The following is a 21,906-nucleotide window of genomic DNA, read 5'->3' as shown; positions in this document are numbered from 1 at the left end:
ATCCCCATTCTTCATAATTATTGCATGTGCTACACAGTACTTTCTGCTCCTTAAAGTTAATTTTCAATGCACACAATCATTTGCATCCATTGACAAAGGTTTGTGAAGGGTCTTTTATGTTATAGTACTGTGCTAAGCAAGGCAATTTGCTGACCAGAGTGCACAAAAGTGTGCATCCATTGACTTTTATTGCCTTTTCAGGAGATCTTGGAAAGAAGAATATGCTATTTGGTAAAATTCCGTGAAACTACTCATCTCGGGGAACTGAAGAAAATTTATATAGCTCGAGAGCAACATATTGCAATATAAGAAAAAAAGACTTTGAAAGGAGATAGTGATAATAAGTTTACCTTATTCTCTAGAAATTTGAAAGAACTTTTTTTTGGTTCAAAAAATGTTACAATGCTTCAAGTATGTTTTTTAGTTTATTTTTCCCATGTTTATCAGGTATGAACAAATAAGAGCATTCAAAGTTTGAGATTTACTTACACAGGAATTCTCTTTTATCTTCCAAAGTGAACATTATTAAGAGAATCTGTTTACTCTGTGTCCCAGGAACCAGCCAAGTATGTTTCCATACAGAGTTGAATTTTATAGGCCAAGTGATTTTATATCACATATCCACGTAAATTGGAAACTACTTGCAATCTGATTTTTACATTTGAGTTTCCTATTTTTCAAGAAGGAGCAGTTAGACATTTGAAACAAATGCTTCAAACCATGTTGCCCAAATTTGAACCACTAGTTAGTCCTCTTGATTTTATCTCATTTAACAACATGAAATGAACTCATTAATATCAATAAAATCATGGATTTGATGCTCTAGACATATTTGTTCCAGTACATTTATTATTAAATTGGAAAATGTCTATTTACATATTATTTCTAATTATCCCAAAGCAACAACTAAAACTCTCACAGGTGGACCATGTTGAGCTGCACTGAACTGAATGAAACAAAGTTTGCTGGGCAAGTGGCTTAGGGTCAAATGATACCCCAAATGAAGCAATTTGGAAGAAAAAGAAAGCTAAAGATCCAGATCTTTCCACTTGATGCTTTATTGCTCCCCATACACACAATAGGCCAGACACACATTCCCATAATAGAGCGCATAATACTGCACTTTCTTAAAGAAGAGTCTTTGTTCCATAAGAACACATAAAGTGATAAAGTGAGTCAGCAAATTTCCAAAGCTGACAGAAGAAAGCCAGAACATTCAGAGGTACATCATAAACAACATGCAAGTCAACAATGTCATCACAGTAATCTGAAGTAGTCACTATGTGTTTTTTGATTTCATGTCTAATGTTGAAGCTTAGGTTCATAAATGACTTAGGTCCCTAAGCTAGCTCTGATCTCTATGTTAAGCATAATTGGATAAATCCAGAGTTGTTAAGTACTTCTATCAAAATACACATACATAAATATTTTTAAATATGCAGTGATACTATAATACAGAAAAAAGATATAGACTCACATATATTTTTCACTTGGAAAACTAGGACTATAAGGATACTTTTAGAATTACAACACTTGCAAGACCACTAGTGCACTATATTTTTATAGATCATAAATGAAAGTTTAGAAATATAACTGACATATACATTTTTAGTTTATATTCTTGTGTATGGGTCGATATTTCCTCAACAAATGAAAGTACATGTCTGTCCCTTACTTCCTTTATGTTTTCTGTGGACTAGCTGTCTGCCTTGTTGTCAATTTGGTGAATTCAACTTACTTTGGATTCAAGTCCTTAATATCCAGAGATTTGCCCTAAAGTTTGTCATTCATCTTATTTCTCTCACATGGACAGTCTTTTCTTTAACTATCTAGATCAAATCCATCCTTGCAGGAAGTCCTACCTTCTTTACAAAGCCCTGCTTAATGTCAAGAGGGCCTACTGATGATCCTCTCTTGCTGAAGAGCTCAGTTGTTTACAATCTGAAGTCATGCAATTTGGCTTTCAATTATATATACTGTCTCCTTATATGTTTCTGTGTTAATATATTGTCATTGGATTTTAATCTCTTTGAAAGCAGGAGCAATACTTAACCTCCTTTACTTCTCATTATTAAATTAGATGATGAACACGAGACTGCTATGGAAATTGTTATGCGTGATGCACACATAAGAGATTTTTCTGACTTTCACTTGACACATTTACCGGAGTGCCCTTCACTGAGCCAGGAGAATTACTTAAAAACTACAAGTAAACAAAGTAAGTTGTTTTATTGGGGAAATAACCTACAATTGGCAAACTGAGCATCAAGATTTTAGAATGCATCCCTTAATTTGGAATTCATTGATTTATTCATTCATTTTACAGGTACATAGGGACCATCAAGTTTAGATAATTTAGAAATACAAAGATGAAACAGACTTACCCTCAAGCAGTTTTCTGTTTAGTAGCTTATTAGGAATTATGTGACAGTGGAGATCTTTGATGGCTCTATATGGGGACTCAGAAGAAATCAATTTTCAGAGTATACTCAGAGAACTATAGGCATCAAAATCAGCTAGTAATTAAGAATGACTCAGGTGTAGCTAAAGAGTGTACTTTAAGACAATTTCCTGAGTAATTCCTAAGCAGAAATGGCTAATTTTTTCCTGGCTAGGGAATAAATATTTGGGATCTTTATTGGGACATCTTCTGATATTTTAAGAATATCAAGAATGTTCTTGATTTTTAAATTTAGATCTCTGGTAAGGTGAAGTCTTACCCTATTACTACATTGCATTTATTTTCCTTTTCTGAAAAGGCTTCATCTTTATCATTATCAGTGTATCATATTCTTGAGGAACTTTCTCTCTCTCTCAGAATTCAGAGAATAAGTTCACGCACAAGAATTAAGTCCATTACTCCATAAGAAACAAAATAATCACTTACAGATAGTACTTCATGGTTCAGATTTCAGGAGCTCTGGTGAATTCCATTGCTTAACCCATCCATTTAATTTTTGAAATTTTCAAAGTGCTTTCAGTTACATTATTCTAGCTGAGTGTCTGTACCATGGACTTGACCTAGATGCTTCTCCTTGAGGACATACAGGAAATTGTTATGTAAATTTTATTTCCTCGTTGGATCCAGATTTGAATATTTTGGACAATGTCATGTTTCAGTTGTACTACCTCATCCAGCTCTTTTTTCAGTTGTAACTTCCCAAACTGAATTAACCATCATATATTGGATTTACCATGAATCAACTTTGTGTAGAATAATAGAAGCAGGCTTGCCAACACCGTGTTCAAACATTTATGATAACTCCTGTCAAAACGGATATTTAAATATTGAAATAATAACCATATAGATTCATTTTATGTCAGCATGGTCAATTTAGTGCTAATAACCACCTCAGTAACAAAACTATACCCCAGTGTGCAGTTTCTATACATGAGAATGGGAACTGAGTTATTAGAGATTAAATTTAGAGATAAGGCATATAAGGAAAATATTATTCTTATCTAACCTTTTTTCTTGCATTATCAATGAACTTAATAATTAAATTAATCAATATGTCTATAGCCCATAATATAGAATCAGACCATATAGATCTTTATACTGTACATTATATTTCCAAATATACCATTAACAATTTCTTCTATAAAAAATATTTCTGACAGCTCCAATTCATATCCTAAATACTGCCAAACAGTTGCATCTTGAGATATTATCATGTTGGTCTTATATTTTTCATTGAATTGTGAGTTTCCTGAGAATGGGATGAACCTTTTGTTTTCTTAAACAAAATACTGGAGCATCTTTGCATGCATTCAGTATTCTTTTCTTAGATTCTGACAGAAAATTCTGAAATATAAACCTTTACTTTGAAGAGGAAAATCCATGTTAAGCAGAGCAACTCTACACATGGTTCCTACCAAAATAAATGAGGTCAAAAGTCAAATAAAAATTTCAGAGGTATATATTTTTCCTTAATTTAAAGGAGATTTTTATGAAAATGAGTTTGTGGAACCATAACATACTTTTTATACATGCAAATATAGAACATTTACTTTTTATGTAAGACAGTTCATGTCCAAGATCAATGTTGATGAAGTTAGATGACTGTTCCTGCACTGAGAAAGCCCTGGTTGTGAAGGGTGAGAGTTTGAGGGGAGGAGAAAACATGATGTACAGTATAAAGAGAAGAGGAAACCATTTATCACTACAGAGCTCTGTAAGATTTCTTCTTATGTATTACCCTAAAAACTTATATCCACTCAGTCAAATCTTGGTTCTCTTGCATTCACATCCAGTTTTCTCACTGTATACACAAATATTCCAGTCTCTTGTGAGTTGTAATTCAGAACTAAAAATAAAATCAAACATGATATTTGTAAAATTATTAGAATCATGAGTTAAATACCTAAAATCCTTCTCTCTAAAAGGTTAACAGTTTTTTGTTTCTATCATATTTAGAGATCTAACATAATTTATATTACTTAAGTTTTTATTCTTTCAGAACAGTTGCAAAACCATGTAGAACCAGCTTCATTGAAACATATTGTCCTTAATATTCTAATGTTGTCATCTGAAAATTAAATTATTCAAGTAATACCAATTTAATACTTAATACACTCAACTAAGTTTATGGCTATAGTTTTTCTTTGATTTTACTGGCTGTTTTGCTTAAACTAGCCATTTATTGGTATATTATCAAGGTGCATTGTTCTATGCATTTCACCTGTTTAAGAATGATCACAAACTTTGTAAGGTTTGGATTTTTCCTCTTTACCTTTAACATTAGAATATTTGTGTTGTTTTGTGCTCTAGAAATATGTTCCTAATACTGATGAAGAACTCTTAAGAGAGAATTTATGGATTTTTGTTTGCTTGATTTATTCATGATCTGTGCCCTTTCCCCAATTATCTTGAGGGCATGAACAAACCAAAGATTAATGAAACTGGAAGTAATAAAATAATGCAATAAATTTTCTTTCTTTGGGCTCTTAATAACATTGCCTTACTCTACCCGCAAATTTTCATCTAGCTCCTTAGTTTTCATTTGATGGTATATTAAGTTTTGATTATTTATGAAAATATTTTATGATTTAATATAGTGTGATGAATAATGCTTTAAAACATTATCTCTCTCCTGTGTAGATCCAGATATCTATTAGATAATACACAGGAACCATTTTATAATGTCATTTGGTTTAAAGATGAAACACTCTGAATTGCCCTCTTTTAAATTTCTCAAGCAGTTTAGACCTAATAAATTATTAGCAAATAAGTTTTTAAAAGTTAAAATGGAAAAGTCAAGACTTTATTTACATTTCCAAGAATGAGAATGTATTATGTTCTGAATATATCTTATAAAAAGAATATTTTTTCAACATCTGATGTTACCTGAATGAAATATATATACATATATATATAAAGTAGCCCATCAGGTTGCAAGAATTTAGCTAATGTGTTAACTTAAAAAAATATTGCCCCTATTTTCTCTTTCTAGTAGCCACACTAAGCAGCATTGATTCCTACCTTCTGTTCATATCATTAAAGAAATTGCAGCTGTAGTGAGACTGTGATGAGATCGTATTAGTTATGTACCTGTTAGCATGCTTGAGATATTATAGATGTTCAATGAAATTAGTTCCTTTCCCTATTGAAATAACAGAATATATTCCATTCCCCTTTGGTAACCAATTTATGCACATGTGCATGTGTGTTTGCAGGCACCTCTACATGTGCTTGTGTGAGTTGGGGTTGGAGCACTCTGGTTCTTTGTCTGTATGACCTCAAGATTAGCACTTAATCCTGGAAAAGTCAGTTAAAATAGATTGGTCGATGTTATGCGACAGATTTTTAGGGTATTTGCTGTAAATGTTTGTTTGCATTTGTTTACTGACTCAGTGACAGGATAAGAATGTCTTCCTGGAGCAGATGAGATCAAGATTCATAAAAGCGTATTCTGGAGCGCTGGATGGCAGAGTCTCCATGAGGTGGCATTTTAAAAAATGAGATTCCATACAGAATAATGTACTTTACTTTAAGAAGGTAAGGAGGAGTAATTATCATTAGTAATCAGATTTCAGAAAATATCCATGAAATAGGCTAGAGAAAGAAAAGGTCAACATATAGGACACTTAAGAGTATGAGAATTTTTCATACAGTCATCAAAAATAAGCCATTAGTGAATTATCACCAAGGGTAATTTAGCTTGGAGATGCTGGTTGATCAAATCTCAGTAGGTGAGTAATTTGTAAGAGATAAAAATTGGACAGAGAAAAATGTCCTGGGAAGATGCATATTCACATCTGTCTAATGATCACTGGCAAAGCAAGTCTAGGTCATAACTGCAGAGATGAGAAACCGATAATATGATGAGATCAGTTGAAGATAAAGCAAACAGAATTTTTCGTTGCTTTGATTTAGAATCTGTAAGCAAAACATAACCAGCATTTGAAAAAGCAAGTGAAAAGCAAACAGAAACGAAGGACAATTGAAGGAAAGTTACAAATCCATCAACTACAATTCTCAGTAGGAGGTCTTCACCTCAATGTGTAATAGCCAGGCTTTGACTGACTTTAATAACAACAATGCTTTTGAAACTGTTTCAGACTTTTTAAGCTATATGCAGCTATATTCAGCAGACTATAAGCTATATTCACTAGACATGGCTCAGTAATATATACACAAGAATGTTCAAAAAGGATCTTTTTTCTTAAACATTTCAGAAAAAAAAGGAAAACCTTATTTTAAATACTTGGTCTCAATGTGGCTATACTGTTCAACATTAATGATATGGCAGTTTTGTGTTTACAGCAATTTAATCTTTGTTCAAATCATCATTTCTGAGGCTCTAAGAGTAGCTAAGGTCTGGATGTAACTTGGAAACAAAGCTGAAGACTCCTCAACACACAACTTGGATATTTTGGGATTTATTTTACATTGAAGTTGAATGATGTCTATCTACTTTGTGAGATAAAAATCATCTCAATATTTAATAAACATTATGACAATTTAAAAAATATAGTGGGTTTGTTTTTCTGAATCTCATTTTTACTAAGCATATGATTTTTAAAAAACTTTTCTCTATTTTTCTTAGATATTCACATAATATCTCTGTACTTTGTTAAAATAAAATATTAAGTGCAAACATTTAAAGCTATACATAATACCAAAGCAAGAAGTATACTGGTAATTTTTGAAGCAGTTGGGAAATCATTTTTGAGAATGTTACTATATATAATGTGACTTGGTGTCTAGATTTTATGAAAATTTCCCAACTAGAAAATGTAGTAAATTTCTGAAATTAACTGAAAAGAGCTACACTTTCAGTTTCCATGGTTTAGCTATTTCACAGATCGGCTCTTTTTCTAAGAAGGAAAATCTGAATCGTGTTCATGGGTTTAGGTATCTGGGGCTAAGACTTGTCAGAGCATTGGCAAAGTCCCATCTGCTCCTTCTTCACATATGAGTTTTCCCATTTCCTCTTTTGCTGATTTTGATTTCCTTCTAATTTATCAATCAACTTTCACTAGAGGTTGCCTCAGAAGCCAAGCAGGTGTCATCAAAAGACACTTTTGTGGCAGACAAATAAGTGTCAGTGACAGTGATATCCTCAAACTCTGTGCTGAAGTGGTCTGACTCCTTGACGACACTGTAATTTAGGGCCACGTTGTAGTTAGTGGGTTTCTCTGTTGGCTTCTGGTTGCAGTTGCAGAGCTTCCTGAAGGCTGCACGGAATTTCTGGGACATGAGATTGTAAATCACTGGGTTGATGGCACTGTTGAGATAAATGCAAATTCTGCAAAAGAGCAAGAACCAATTTTCTTGGAAAGGGCTGGAGAGGAATGAGTTGACAACCACAAGAGTCCTGTAGGGCATCCATAAAAGGGCAAACAGAATTACAACGACTGCCAGCATCTTGGTGACCTATGGAGAAACAGAAAGAAATGCAGTACAAATACAAATCAAAACGAAACAAAATTACCCTCTCACCCCACTGCCAACCCTTTAGTTTCTATAATGGTCTGCAACAAGGGCTTAGCTAAAGATAATTTATCTGGGAAGTGATCCTAGGAAGCAGAATTAAAGATGTGGAAGAGAATGTAACAGAGGAGGACAAGCCAAAATAGGGGGAGCTGTGGAGATGGCTTTAGCTGTGAGGGACTGTAAAGCACTGGAATAATCAGTTCAAAGGAAGAGAGGCTAGGGCATTTACCCATTGGCCACCAGTTCCCATTTGTGGAAGAATGCCCTTAGGGATTTCAACTTGTACTTCCAGTATGGTCTGTCCTGGGAACTCTTCGGTCATTAGTGAGGCCCTTGAAACACAGGAGAGGTGAGATAAATAGGGAACAATGGATGACTAAAGTGCAATGTTGGCTGCATGCAGGAACCATCCACTACAGCTATGGCTGAAATCAGTTGGGGTAAGAGTAAAAGGAGAGTACACCAAAGCATCTTCAACAATGTATGTCTAATCCCATCTTTACTTAATTTACATGTGGCCCTAAGAAACTGTATTAACATTTCTTAAAGTTTATCTGTAAAATAGAGACAATTTTGCCCTCCTAACAAATGAGGTAATATAATAATGTAAAAAACATAAAGCAGAAACGCAATGGTTGTTGACTCTATTACTTTACGGCAGATATTATTCTACGTATTTTGTAAGCCTTAAAATCCTCCAAAACTGGCATTGTACTTGCCAGTTTTCAGATTACAATACTTGGGCACAGAGTCTGAGAAATATTTTGAGCAAATTGCAGATTCTAATGGCTGGGATTGGAACTTGAATCATTCTGAATTCAAAGCTTTTGCTCTTCCCAAAACAGCTCTTTTTCTGGTTAAAGGGAGGTGCATGATAGAGAGACCAAATTCTAGAATTTTACCTACCCTACTAGAATTCTAGAATTTTACCTGGCCCTACTTTGTAATAAGAGCAATGTGCAAGAGATAGGATGATAGATAGGATGATGTCAATACCCAAGATTGCCCAGGGACAAGATTATCAAGGGACATGATTAGCAGATTTCATTTAATGATCTCAGTGGTCACTGAGATATTGGGGTTGGCTTAAAATTGCACATCAGTTTCGCCTTTACTCTGGTTTTAGGACCTTCATCAACTCGTCCATTTATACAGGAAACTACACCTCATCATGTTGCTTCACTTAGTAATAAAGTTATTGAGGACTAAAGTAAAATAATTATGTGATAAGACTTTGAAATGATAAAGCATTATAAAAATAGTATCCTTTGATTAATGACAACATAAAGAGATCATAATATTTTAACTAAATGATGGGGAGTGTTGGTCCTCATTGGTTGGGGATTAATCACTAATTGATTCTTCAAGAACCACATATTATACTCTTGGAAATAAGTTTTCAGTTATCTTCAGCGTCTCACAGAGTTTGAGCGATTTCCTCTTCCTTATCTCATAATTTATGGATGTTCTGAACTTGACCACTACATAAAATAGAATGATGTGATTTCTCCTTCCCTATTTCTGTTAGCTGCCTGTCTCAATGAAACCCCCTATCCTCTTCTACCGCTCAAAGCCTCTGTTTTCTTCTGGCATTGAGGGGAATAATTCCAGCATAGAAATAAAGATTCCACATCTAGACACCTACTCCATCATTAGTATCTAATGTAAACTTAATTCCCACCCTCAACTTCAGCCTGGAAACACAGGAATCTTGGTCTCCTGCCTTTGTTTCCCAGCACTCTGAGTCTCTTGACCCCAGGGTTCTGTCTTGCCTTTGACCTTACCTCTTTCACTCAGCTAGGAACTCTCCATTAGTCCTGCATTGTGGGGGTAATGCTACCTGGTGTTTTCTTCCTAGATCTACAGTTATTGCTTCTCTCCTTCCTTTGTTCTCCAAACGTTATTTGCCTCAAGACTTCTCATCTACGGGCACACATAGTCTTGATATTTATTTTTTAAACTGTACCTATTCTTGCTGCTTTCCTGCAATGGCACTGATGAGCTATCTTCCTTCTCTCATCTTCCTCTTCCAGGTCACTTTCCTGCTTCCTTCAAGCTCTCTCCTCTAAGAATATGCCCCAGCCTCCCCTATCTGACTGCACTCATGGCTCTTTGGGCTTCTCTTCTACCTCAGTGTCTGTAGGACACTAACACTCTAGATTTTATCCCTGGGTTAGAGAAGTTGTTTAATAAGAACCTGTGATTTCACACTAATTCACACAACACCAGGTAAGACATTCTAGTGATTCTGACTTCTTTAGAGATAGAGAGGCTCTACTCAGCCAAAGTGTTAACTGCAACCTGATTTTTAAAAGATTATTAAGTAAACATTTTATTTGGTCCTAGGAAAGTAAAAACTCACTTCAATGGTAAATATTCTGAGTTTTAGAAGGAGCCATAGCGATTATTGCTTTCATTGTCATCATCATCATAGTTGACATCATCACTCACATCCCTGTCTTTCTCGCCTCTGTCTGTTATCAGGTCACAGTTTCACACTTGCCAACATCCTCCCAACCCCTGCATGGACTGAACATCTTTTACAGTGAAATCCCTGGCTTTATTTACCATTAGATTGGAACTATAGCAGTTAGTCTTTGGTGATGGCTCCCCTAATCTAACAAGTGCTATAAACCAATTTGTTTATGATAGCTCCATGAATATTACCATTAATTTCATTTTTCATATGAAGAAATTGAGATTTAGAGCATGTATGTGACTTACTAAGCACACATGTGTACCAAATGACAGCTGTAATTCAAACCCAAGTCTACTGGAATCAAAGTCCATGTTCTTCACTTGATACTTTACCCTCTTTATGAATGTTTGCTTGTTTGGTTTCAATGGTGATACTCTGTTATCTACTTTATGGTTACCAAAACATTAAATGTCTTCTAAATATAAACCACACTTATTGCTGCAAAATTTCAGAAGAAAGGTTGAATTTCACCCACTTTTATATTTTTTCTTTACAATCATTAGGTGAAAAACCTTGAATCTACATTTAACATTTACCTACCTCTTTTCACTTAATGTCAGAGAGGAAGCAATTTTCATTGTTTTAAAGAAGATCAACTTGTTTCAAGTTTAATAGTTTCTCATGTGCTTTCATAGTCAGTTATGTACACACTGACATCATTCCCAAACACTTCAGGACAATCAACTATACTTGTTCATATCTCCAATAAATTATCAGCTTATTCAAGGCATGGACAAACTTATTAATTTGGTATAACATATGACTTAAACCAAGTTTTAGACTGGGTTAAATAAATTTGGACCTGGAAAGAATTATTTTGAAATATATAACCATGATTCTTTTTTTGGTGTTATTATTCCAGTATACTGTAAGAGGATTTTTTAAACATTTTGTTTTTTAATATTTAAAGAAATCCCTCATAAGTAGAGGTTAATAGTAAAATGAACCCCAAATACATTTCAGCTTTTTGTTTAAAGTGTATTCAAAAATTTTAGGGATGTGTAAACTGAAACAAATATGATGATGTTTCTACAATTGACTAAAAGGAAAGTATGTCTTCAGTGCAATAACAGACAACACATAATTATTGTATATTAACTATAAATACCTTGGTTGAGCTTAGTCGCTTTCAAAAATGTTCACACATTTTTACTATAGCTGACACTTGGATTTTTAAAAGCTTTTACTTACTATAGAAACAAACTCAATATAGGAATGAAGTTTCCTGAGATTGTCTTTGATACCCAATTAATTTCACTGTAGTTACTGATGTTTTAGTCTTTATGCTGAATAAAGTGACAAAAATGCATATTTGAAAAATATCTTTGGTCCACTGTTTTCAACACAGGCGTTTTAGCCAGGATACTACACGGGACATGTAGTGATGCGGAGGATTGCTTCCATACAGCACCTTCTGCCTCAGGACATAAAGGACTGGAGAAACAGCATGACACAATCTTCAAGGAAAATGATGTTATAATGTATTTTTGACTGGGAAGGAATTTTTTCATTACTTCTACGTTGTTCATCTACACCCCTACTGTGTTTCAATGTGCTGGCTCTGAAGATGATTCAGAGAGACATTGCCAATGCCTTCCTGAACATTAGCTCTGATGGACAGTTATGATACAATTTGATAAATTCTAGGACTGAGGAACATTTAGGTTCTACTACAGCACCTGCTCAGAACTTCGGGTTGGAGATTGGTTAGTGAGGGCATTTTGGCCCAAGAAGAAAGCTCAGGGTAAAGAGAGGTAGGAGGTGTTCCTGTAGAAATATGAACTTGTGACTATCTGGAAGCATGAGAGTTGGGACTAGAAGTGATTGAGTATGCAAGTGTCAATTGCAGACGTGTAAAGAAGTGGAGTCATTTCTCTTCCTTGTAAGCCTGTGGGAACCATTACTAACAGCAATTATTTTTATACAATAAGATGGTCACCCTCCATAAACTGCTTTGCTTCCACTTCTAGGACACAAAGAGAAAGACACAGCTTCCAAAGAATATACAGCTGCAGGGTGGGGTGTTTAGTTTTGAAAATGTCAGCTCTGGGGAGCCGTTTTGATCAAGGTGGAAGCAGACAGCCATTTCTGCAGCATGTATTGAAGGAAACGAAGGAAACTGTAACAATCTATTGATTAAAACCTAGTATTTAATTACAGAGATTTTCAGTAGAGATAACTGAGAAAGGCAGGGTGGGAACAGAGGGATGTAAACTGGACGGCCCCTGGCTACGCAAGGTTAACATGAGTATCTACTCAGAATGTGTGTCAACTCTTTTAGTTTTGTCTTTACTCTGTATCTTATCCTAACAATTATCTCTAATAATTTTCAAATATTAAGTAATATTCTTGAGTACTTTAAAAATATTTATTTGAAAGGCAGAGTAACAGAGGAAGAGGAAGAGACAGAGAGAGATCCTCCATCTTCTGGTTCACTCCCTGGATGGTTGCAATGGCCAGGGCTGAGCCAGGCTGAAGACAGGAGCCAGGAGCTTCATTCAGATCTTTCTGAATGAAGCCCAAACACTTGGACCATCTTTTGCTGTTTTCTCAGGTGCATTAGCAGAGAGCTGGATCAGAAGTAGAGCAGCCTTGGCAGGAACTGGTGTCCATATGGGATGCCAGAGTCACAGACAGAGGCTTTACTTGCTATGGCACAATATTGGCCCCCAATATTCTTGAATAATTTGTAAGATTGGAGTATCAGCTGGAAATTTTGCAATCAAATGCTGTTACATTACTTTTACCCTTCACCATATTTAAATATGTGAGATAATGGCATATGGTTCTAAGAAGAGAGTTTGGATTTAGTCCTTCCCAATATACCCTTTATCATTTTTATATATTAAGATTCTATTCAAAGATTTACTTTTAGTTTTTTATGTGAATTAGATTTTATGGGAATTTTTAAATGTAAATTGGATTGCTATCTCATTGTTAAAATTCAGATTATGGTTTCTTGGGTAGGCACAAGTTCAGCTCTGCATATGTGTGTTTCATGGATAAACAGGCTAATTGGGTTCTGTTTTTTATCCAGCTAAGGAATCTTGCATTACTAACTACTATCATCACTGTTAGGAATACTATTACTACAAGTTCTGGAACTGGTAACTCGTGTGTGTTTAGAACAAGTGTTAGATCAACTAAAGAGTTGAAAAGATAATGCAAAGTGTTTCCACATTCTCCATATCAATACACCCATCTCATCTAACCCCTTATTTTAATTACACATTTTTCACAATTAATGAATCAATGTTGATAATTTTTACATGGAGTTAGTTAACTCTATTCAGCTTTTATTCATTTTTTTTCCTCCTAATGTCCTTCTGTTTCAAGATCCCATCCAGGATAGAATATTATATTTAGTTATAATGTCTCCTTAGCTTCCTCAGGACTGCGACAATTTCTCTTACTTGACTTGTTCTTTATGGTCTTGGCAGTTATGAGGAGTATATTAGGTATTTAATAGAATATATCATGTGTGGCTGATGTTTTCCCCATTATTAGACTGAGGTTATGGATTGCAGGGAGGAAGGCCACAGAAGTGCCTTTTTCAACATAACACACCAGGGATGCTTGCTCTTCCTTGATTTATGACTGATAATTTTGACCTTGTATATTGCTTTATTGAGATCTAACCAAATTCAGAATCCACACTGTACAACTCTAAGGATTTTAGTGTATTCACAGAGTTTTGCAATCATCACCCCAATCTAATTCTAGATCCTCTGTATAATCCCAAGAAGAAACCCATTAACCATAAGCAGTCACTTTCTACTTTCTCTCTCCCTCACCACCCCACTCCAGGCAACCACTAATTTACTTATGTCTCTAGAGAAAGAAACATTTCATGTAAAAAAATTGCACAGACTTTTGTGTATGATTCACTTCCTTCACTACTACAATGATAGGGTCACCCTATTGTAGCATGTATAGGTACTTCATTTCTGTCGTGGTATCATCCCTTATGTGCACCTGTTCAAGTCTCAGCTGCTTTACTTCCAATCCAGTTCCTTGTTAATGTGCCTGAGAAAAGCAGCTGAGGGTGGTCTAAGTACTCGAGCCCCTGCACCCACGTGGGAGACTGGGAAGAAGTTCCTGGCTCCTGATTTCTGACCAGCCCAGCTCCAGCTGTGGGTGGACATTTGGGGAGTGAACCAGTGGATAGAAGACTCTCTCAGGGCCGGTGCCGTGGCTCACTTGGTTAATCCTCTGCCTGCGGCACCAGCATCCCATATGGGCGCCAGGTTCTAGTCCTAGTTGCTCCTCTTCCAGTCCAGCTCTCTGCTGTGGCCCCGGGAAGGCAGTGGAGGGTGGCCCAAGTGCTTGGGCCCTGCACCCGCATGGGAGACCAGGAGAAGCACCTGGCTCCTGGCTTCGGATCGGCACAGTGTGTCGGCCATAGTGGCCATTTGGGAGGTGAACCAACGGAAGGAAGATCTTTCCCTCTGTCTATCTCTCACTGTCTAACTGTCTAATAATAATAATAATAAAAGATCTCTCTCTCTCTCTCTTTCAAGGCTGCCTTTCAAATAAATCTTTATAAAGAGGTACTTCATTTCTTATTATTGTTAATATTTCATTGTATTCATATTTCTGATTTTAATTTACCCTTTAGTTTCCTCTTTTTGCCTATAATGAATAATATAGTTATAAACACTTATGTACAAGTTTTATGGGGATGTGTGTTTTAATTTTTCTTGGCTATATATCTAGAAATGAAATCTCTGGTTTTTAATATTACCTTTTAAGTAACTGAGTATTCAAGAATATTAGCTACTCAGTACTTGAAATAATTAATAGAGATAGTTTTTATTATGATGGATAGTAAAAAGTACTAACTGATATTTATGGAGATACTAAGGCTCTGGAAAGATACAGTTGGGACACACTCTCACATTGCTCTTGGAACCTGGAGAATGACAAGGAAATGGGAATTTTGGGTGAAATTATTATTACCTTATACTAATAAAAGCTTTCATTTATCAAGAAAACCTGGTAGGAATATGTTCAAGAGAGAATTGGCGAAGTGGAGATAGTCATTGTAAACATATCTTTTGAGAATTTTGTTGGAAAAGGGAGGAGAAAACCAAAGGACTTGCCAGAGAGGGATGAAGAGCCTAGATTTCATTTATATTTTTCAAAGATGGAAGGCGATACAGAACCTTTGCTTAGGAGATGATTTTACGCACAGTAAAAGATTATGATACGAGAGAGAAGAGGAGGATGATGGGAGGAACTGCGCTCTAGAACAGGGAATCCTATCCAACATACAAGAGGTGAGATTGTCATCTTCTCAACACAAGCACAAAATTACTTTTTCAGTGTCTGTCCCTTTGTTCTAAGGCACATTTAACAGATCAAGATGATGCATGAGAAAATGAAACCTATCTCACTGGTCTCCTGAAATCTAATGGAGTTTTGATAGCAGTTAATTCATTTAGATCTTTGGAATTAATATAATTGTTTCATCATCACTAAACTGTTATGTGGGACAGTTGTTTGGCCCAGCAATTAAGATGCTGATTTTGATGCCTGTAACTCATACCAGAATACTTGGGTTTGATACCAGGTTCTGGTTCCTGACTCCTGCTTCTTGCTAATGTGGGTCCTGGTCGGCAATGGTGATGGAATAAATAATTGGGTTCCTGCCACCCACGTAGGAGACCTGGGCTGATGGCCCAGTTTCAGTCCTGACCCAGCCTGGGCCATTGTAGCATTTAGGGCATGAACCAACAGATGGGAGCTCTGTCTGTATATGTGTATGTCTCCCTGAGTCTCAAAATAAATAAATAAATAAATAATAAAAGTAAACCATGTTATGCTTATATTCCTCTGAGTTTTGTAGGCTAAGTATTATAATTTGTATTTCACTGATGAGGAAATAAAAACCAGCTGAGAGGCAGAGAACAAGACTATATGACTATAAGACATATATAAAAGCGACAAAGCTAGTTATTAAACTGAAGCTTTTTGACTCTAGTCTTCTATCAAGATAATCACAAAGATCACATACAGTGACGTAAAAACTTCTAATTGCTATAAATATTGCTTGTGATCTATTTGGGAGGTATAGGCATCCTTGGTAGCACTGGGATCAGTTGTGACTTTTTGCCCTATACTGGAGTGCTATATTTAGAAAGTACTGATGAGGGAGAAGGCAGATGGGAATCCTTCACACCAATCTTTTTCAACAAGAAAGTTGAAAATATGAAAATAATCAAATAAAATAATGCTACCTCTCTTTCTTGGGCCACGGCCCAATTAATAGAATGTCATTCACTACGTTCTGGTTACATAGAATCTGGAGATATTTTGATTAATTGTCAAAAATCAACTTGTTAGTCAACCTAGAAAGCCACATGCTCTGATTCAAACCTCAGTTCCCTAGGAGATTTAGTTGAAATCCTTTTATTATTTCAGAAAATTTGAATTTTGATTCTATATATAATTCAGGAAAAGTTCTGTACATGGTCATACAGCATGGTCTTGCTGTTTCCTGGATACTTTCCCTTTGGAGACAAAGACTGAAGCATAGTCCTTTGGTATGTTAATGACTGACAAAGTGTAGTAGATACAAAAGAAGAAAATGGGATTGGTATCTGGCATATTGGTTTGACAATCCATCTCTGCCTTTGGGGACACTGGGCAGGCCACATAATGACTTATGTCTAAAGCTCACCTAAATTCCAGGGCAATCTTTAATAGAGAAGTTTTGTTAGTACTAAAAATTCAAAGGCATAAAATAAGAGGGGACAAACACATTATTAAACTTATATTTGAATGAGAGATTTTCAAGGGCATCCTAGTAGGTAACTTTATTATGAGAATAGGCTTTTTATTAATTTTGAATCCCCCACCGTATGATGCAGAAACTCTGCTTTTAACTTTATGAACAAAATAAATCAACAACAAACTTTGGCTGCATCTCTGTGACACAAAACCTAATCCTGACACATAGTAAGTGCTCAATGCATTGCTGAATTATTATGGCATATATGCTTATTTTTCACAAATGTTAAGATGTATTTGTGGAGTTTTGTGTGATTCTAGGGTTTTTTTTTTTTTTTTTAAATCAGAGCAGAGTGCTCCTGTTCTTGTACTTTTTCTGGCTAGAATATTCTTAATTTCAGATGTATATTTCCTTCTGGAAGCATTGTCTTGGTCAATGAATACAAAGCAGTTAGTCTTTAATATTCTAACGCCATTCTTTGTAAGGTAACAATATATTCTGTGTTTGGACTCTGTCCCTGTTCTGCATTTCTGCATATTAACACAGTGTTCTTTAAATGAGAATATTTTGCTCTCAGATGGCTCTCAGCAAAGTGATCAATGACCTTTTGCATTTTGTTCCATTAATTGAGCCAGTTGAAGGATAAATTTGACTTGATAATTAAATAAATCAAATTTAGCCAAGCTTTTGCACTAACTGGGGGCTCTGGGAATTTCTTACAGATTGTTCTGCTTTGTTTCGACTTATGTATGAACAGTTAGTTTTAAAATACAGTTATAATCAATATACGATGCTTCCTATCATGGAGTGAGATCACTAGTGGGATTTAAAAGTTGAATGATGGGTATACCTAGAAAAGGGCTTGGAATCAACTCAAAGTCAGTTAAAGTATAATACAAGTGAATAAAACCTAAGTGGTGATTTGTGGTACAGAGTGCACAAACCAATGCACTCTGCATTGTACATTACTTATGGATAGCTATTTTATCAAATATTATTTTTTATTTTACTTTGTTTGAGAGGCAGAGAAGAGAGAGAGGAAAAGAGCACACACTCCCACCAAATTTTTCTCCCCAAGTGCCTGTGGCAGCTAGGGCTGGGCTGAAGACAAAGCTCAGAGCTGGAAATTCAGTCGGGGTCTTCCATATGGATGGCAGGGACTTAACAACTTGAACCATCATCTGCTGCCTACCAGGGTGAGCATTAGCTGGAAGCTGGAATCAGGAATGGAGCCAGGACTCAAAACTAGGCACTCTGATGATAAAAGATGCAAGCATCCCACCTGGTGATTAAACCTCTAGGCTAAAAGCCTGCCCTCCTTATAGGTTTGATGACAAGATATCCAAGGATGCTAATGAATGGGATCTTGATCTTGTCAGTATTTCATTCAGAATAACCTTTCTGGCAAAAATTGTGAAGTATTTTCTGTGCTGGACTATAATTAAAAACATCCATGAAAAAATTAGTAGAAATCCACAAGAGTAACTTTGGTTGCATCTGGTAGTGCTTGGGGAAGGAAAAGTGAGGCTTATGGTGGGGGGAAATAGTGACATAGGATTTTTTTAAAGTGCACATTTATAGGTCTGGTACATGTGAAGTGAAATTATTTTTTTTCCCCAATTCTAGGGAGTGCTAAGGAAGCTAGGTGGAACTCAGGAAGAGTGAGAGAGACATTTGGGGAACAGGACAGTGGCCTCTATGTAATAAGGTCATCATTGGGTACCGGGAGGACACCAGAGCACAGATGAGTGCTGGCATTACAGGTTGGCGCTGCTATGCGGAATACGATGTGAGCCTTCCTCTGTGAGTCCTTTAGTTCTCTAGGAAAATACCTGAGCCTTGTCAAATGAGAGTGTGGTGGCAATTACTGCAGTCGACATGGGATGGACCCTGGAAGCCATGTACTTTCTTTCAAAAGCAAAGTTAGAGGGGTCTGCACTACAGTGTAGTGGCCTAAGCCTCCACCTGCAGTGCCAGTATCCCATATGGGTGCCAGTTCGTGTCCTGGCTGCTCCTCTTCTGATCCAGCTCTCTGCTATGACCTGGGAAAGCAGTAATGGATGGTCCAGGTACTTGGCCCCTATCCCCCATGTGGAAGACCTGGAAGAAGCTCCTGGCTCCTGGTTTCAGATTGACCCAGCTCCAGCCATTGTGGCCATCTGGGGAGTAAACCAGCAGATAGAAGACCTTTCTCATTGTCTCTCCCTCTCTGTAACTCTACCTCTCAAATAAATAAATGAATCTAAAAAAAAAAAAAAAGTAAACAGAGAAAGACATGAATGCATCAAGAGTGAGAAAAGAAGAAAAGTGATTGGATTTTGAGCTGTCCTGATTAGTGGAACTGGAGTTCAACGCTAAGTTATACCAAAATTTCTTAGTGTTGGAGAGGCCATGAGTGACTTTAAGTCTATGTTAGATGAGGACTGTGCAGTATTTTCTTAACGTGTTTCAATGTAGAAGGGGGAAAATGGAATGCAAATTGAAGGTAGGCTAATCTAGTGATAGGAATTAGCAGATAAATGGGAGGAAGAGAATAGAGACATATGAAGTACCTACTATGTACCAGGCAGTGTGCTGGGTATTATCTTCACAACAGTCCTACTTTCATCTGCATTTACGATTCATGTTGGCAAAGTCACAAGTCAATTACTGAAAGGCACGCCAAAGTCATCTTTTCTCCTTACTATAATATCATGAATTTGGGGAAGAAATATTTTTCCAAATTTGTAAAAACCAAAACTAAACAAACTGTAGACTTAAAAGTTGGAATTGGTGGAGGCTGTATGTTGGAGAAGAGAAGGGAAAATGAAAAACCAATTCTTGTTTGTACTCGGGTTTTTTACCTACAGCATCTAACAAAGGTATTGCTATGTGCATTGTGACACCGCGTCTTGATGGGATATATTTTTAAATGTTTTTGATTTCAGGGTTCTACTGAGAGTGGAAAACAGCTGTGTGCTAGATAAGATTTGCAGCAGGGGGCTGGCACTGTGGCATAGCAGGTAAAGCTGCAGCTTGCAGTGCTGGCATCCCACATGGGCACCGGTCGATACCCGGCTGCTCCACTTCTAATCCAGCTCTCTGCTATGGCTTGGGAAAGCAGTGGAAGATGGCTCAAATTCTTGGGCCCCTGAACCCCCATGGGAAGACCTGGAGGAAGCTCCTGGCTCCTGGCTTCAGATGGGTGCAGCTCCAGCCGTTACAGCCAACTGGCGCGTGAACCATTGGATGGAAGATCTTTCTCTCTGCCTCTCCTTCTCTCTCTGGGTAACTCTTTCAAATAAATAAATAAATCTTATAAAAAAGATTTGTAGCAACACTTGAATATTATATGTAAAACTTTCCATAAAACTAGCACCTATTGTAGTGTGGCATTTCAGTATTGATTATGGAGTTCTTTAATCGTGCAGGATGAAAGACTGGCATCTCTCCTGTTGAGTCGATGGTTTCTTGTTCACAGGAGGCAGATATTTGGAAACACACTGAGAAAGGAAAATCTCAGCTGGTAGGATTGGGATTCAAATTATAATAACATCTGAATTTAGAAGATAAAAATGTGATTTTGAATTCTTTCATGAGCCATGCTGGAACAATGTTACTGTTCCTCTGCTGTGGTTTAAGTTTGCCATGCAGACTTTTCTAAGTGTTTTCTCTTCAAGGTAAATTACTAGTCCATAGCTAAGCATAGGGTAACTCTGCCCTATTTCTTCAGTTTTCCTACCTTTGCTCTCTAGTATGGTTACTGCTCCTGATCAATTTCCTGTTTGAAACCAAGTTTTAGAAATTCTTAAATGATGTACATTGGCTGGCTCTGCAGTGGAGATCCAGCAGTAAGCTGTAACACTCCTCTGACAATATCGATTCTTTCTCAGGAAGGTATTTCCTAACCTCCTCTCTCCCCTATGATTCTCTGGATATCCAGCCTGGAAAGAGTGACAATTGTAGACCCAGGTACAGAAGAGCGATACCTCTGTGTCGGCATTGTGGTGTATGTAGTAGGTTAAGCCTCTGCCTGAGCGTTGGTATCCCATTTGGACACCAGTTTGCATCCTGGCTGCTCTACTTCCAATACAGCTCCCTGCTAATGAACTGGAAAAGGCAGGGGAAGATGGTCCAAGTCCTTGGTCCCGTGAACCCACATGGGAGACCCAGAAGTTCCTGGCTCCTGGCTTTGGATCAGGCCAGTTCTCACCATTGTGGCAATTTGAGCCAGTGAATTGAAAACCTCTCTCTTTATCTTTACCTCTCCTGTCTATAACTCTGCCTCTCAAATAAAGAACATAAATCTCTAAAAAAAAAAAAAAAAAAGTGATACCTCAGCTGCTTACCCAAAGGCTACTGGGAAATCAAAGAGGATACTTTAACATGTGAAATATGAATTATGGAGAGAAAAAAGGTGATGGTACTCTCTGAGCTGCCAACTTTTTAGTGGGCATTGAGTTGTCTCACTTCTAAAAGTCTTGAACAAAGTCCCTCATCAACAGGCCGAGAGCATTTGGGAGGCATCCAACTCCCACAGTACATGTGTCTTTTCTAGAGTAGATCCTGCTTGAACCTGTCTGGAGTTTGTCGCTCCCCCTCTTCATGGAGGAACGACACTAAATCCTGCCTAGGCTTCATATCCGAGTCACGGCACCATTATGTCGCTCCCCGTCTTCGTGGGACCCTGCGCTGTTCTTTTGTCTGCTCGGCCCTTCCCGGGTTTGCTGCTGGTTCTTCCCGGGTTGGCTACCGACCCTTCCACCTCCGTGGAAG

General features: G+C 36.8%; 1 protein-coding gene across 3 annotated transcripts in view; it reads right to left on the bottom strand.

The window, feature by feature from the left end:
• Positions 1-567: 567 nt before the first annotated feature.
• Positions 568-21,906, bottom strand: part of TRHR (thyrotropin releasing hormone receptor) — a 167,048-nt gene continuing 145,709 nt past the window's right edge. For 2 of the 3 annotated variants that reach the window (XR_016235866.1, XR_016235865.1), the window contains one exon: positions 7,754-7,879. Coding sequence is in view for 1 of the 3 variants with exons in the window: in XM_017341491.4 (XP_017196980.1) it covers positions 7,472-7,879 (408 nt within the window). In the remaining 2 variants the exon portion in view is untranslated. Of the gene's footprint in view, positions 7,880-21,906 lie in introns of all 3 variants that reach the window. The other variant, XM_017341491.4, reaches the window with a different exon arrangement.

This window comes from Oryctolagus cuniculus, chromosome 6, assembly GCF_051225735.1.
Source record: "Oryctolagus cuniculus isolate XC-2025 breed Fujian yellow rabbit chromosome 6, ASM5122573v1, whole genome shotgun sequence".
NCBI lineage: Eukaryota > Metazoa > Chordata > Mammalia > Lagomorpha > Leporidae > Oryctolagus > Oryctolagus cuniculus.
Note: the sequence above shows the minus strand (reverse complement) of the source record. Positions and strands in the feature narration are given on the sequence as shown.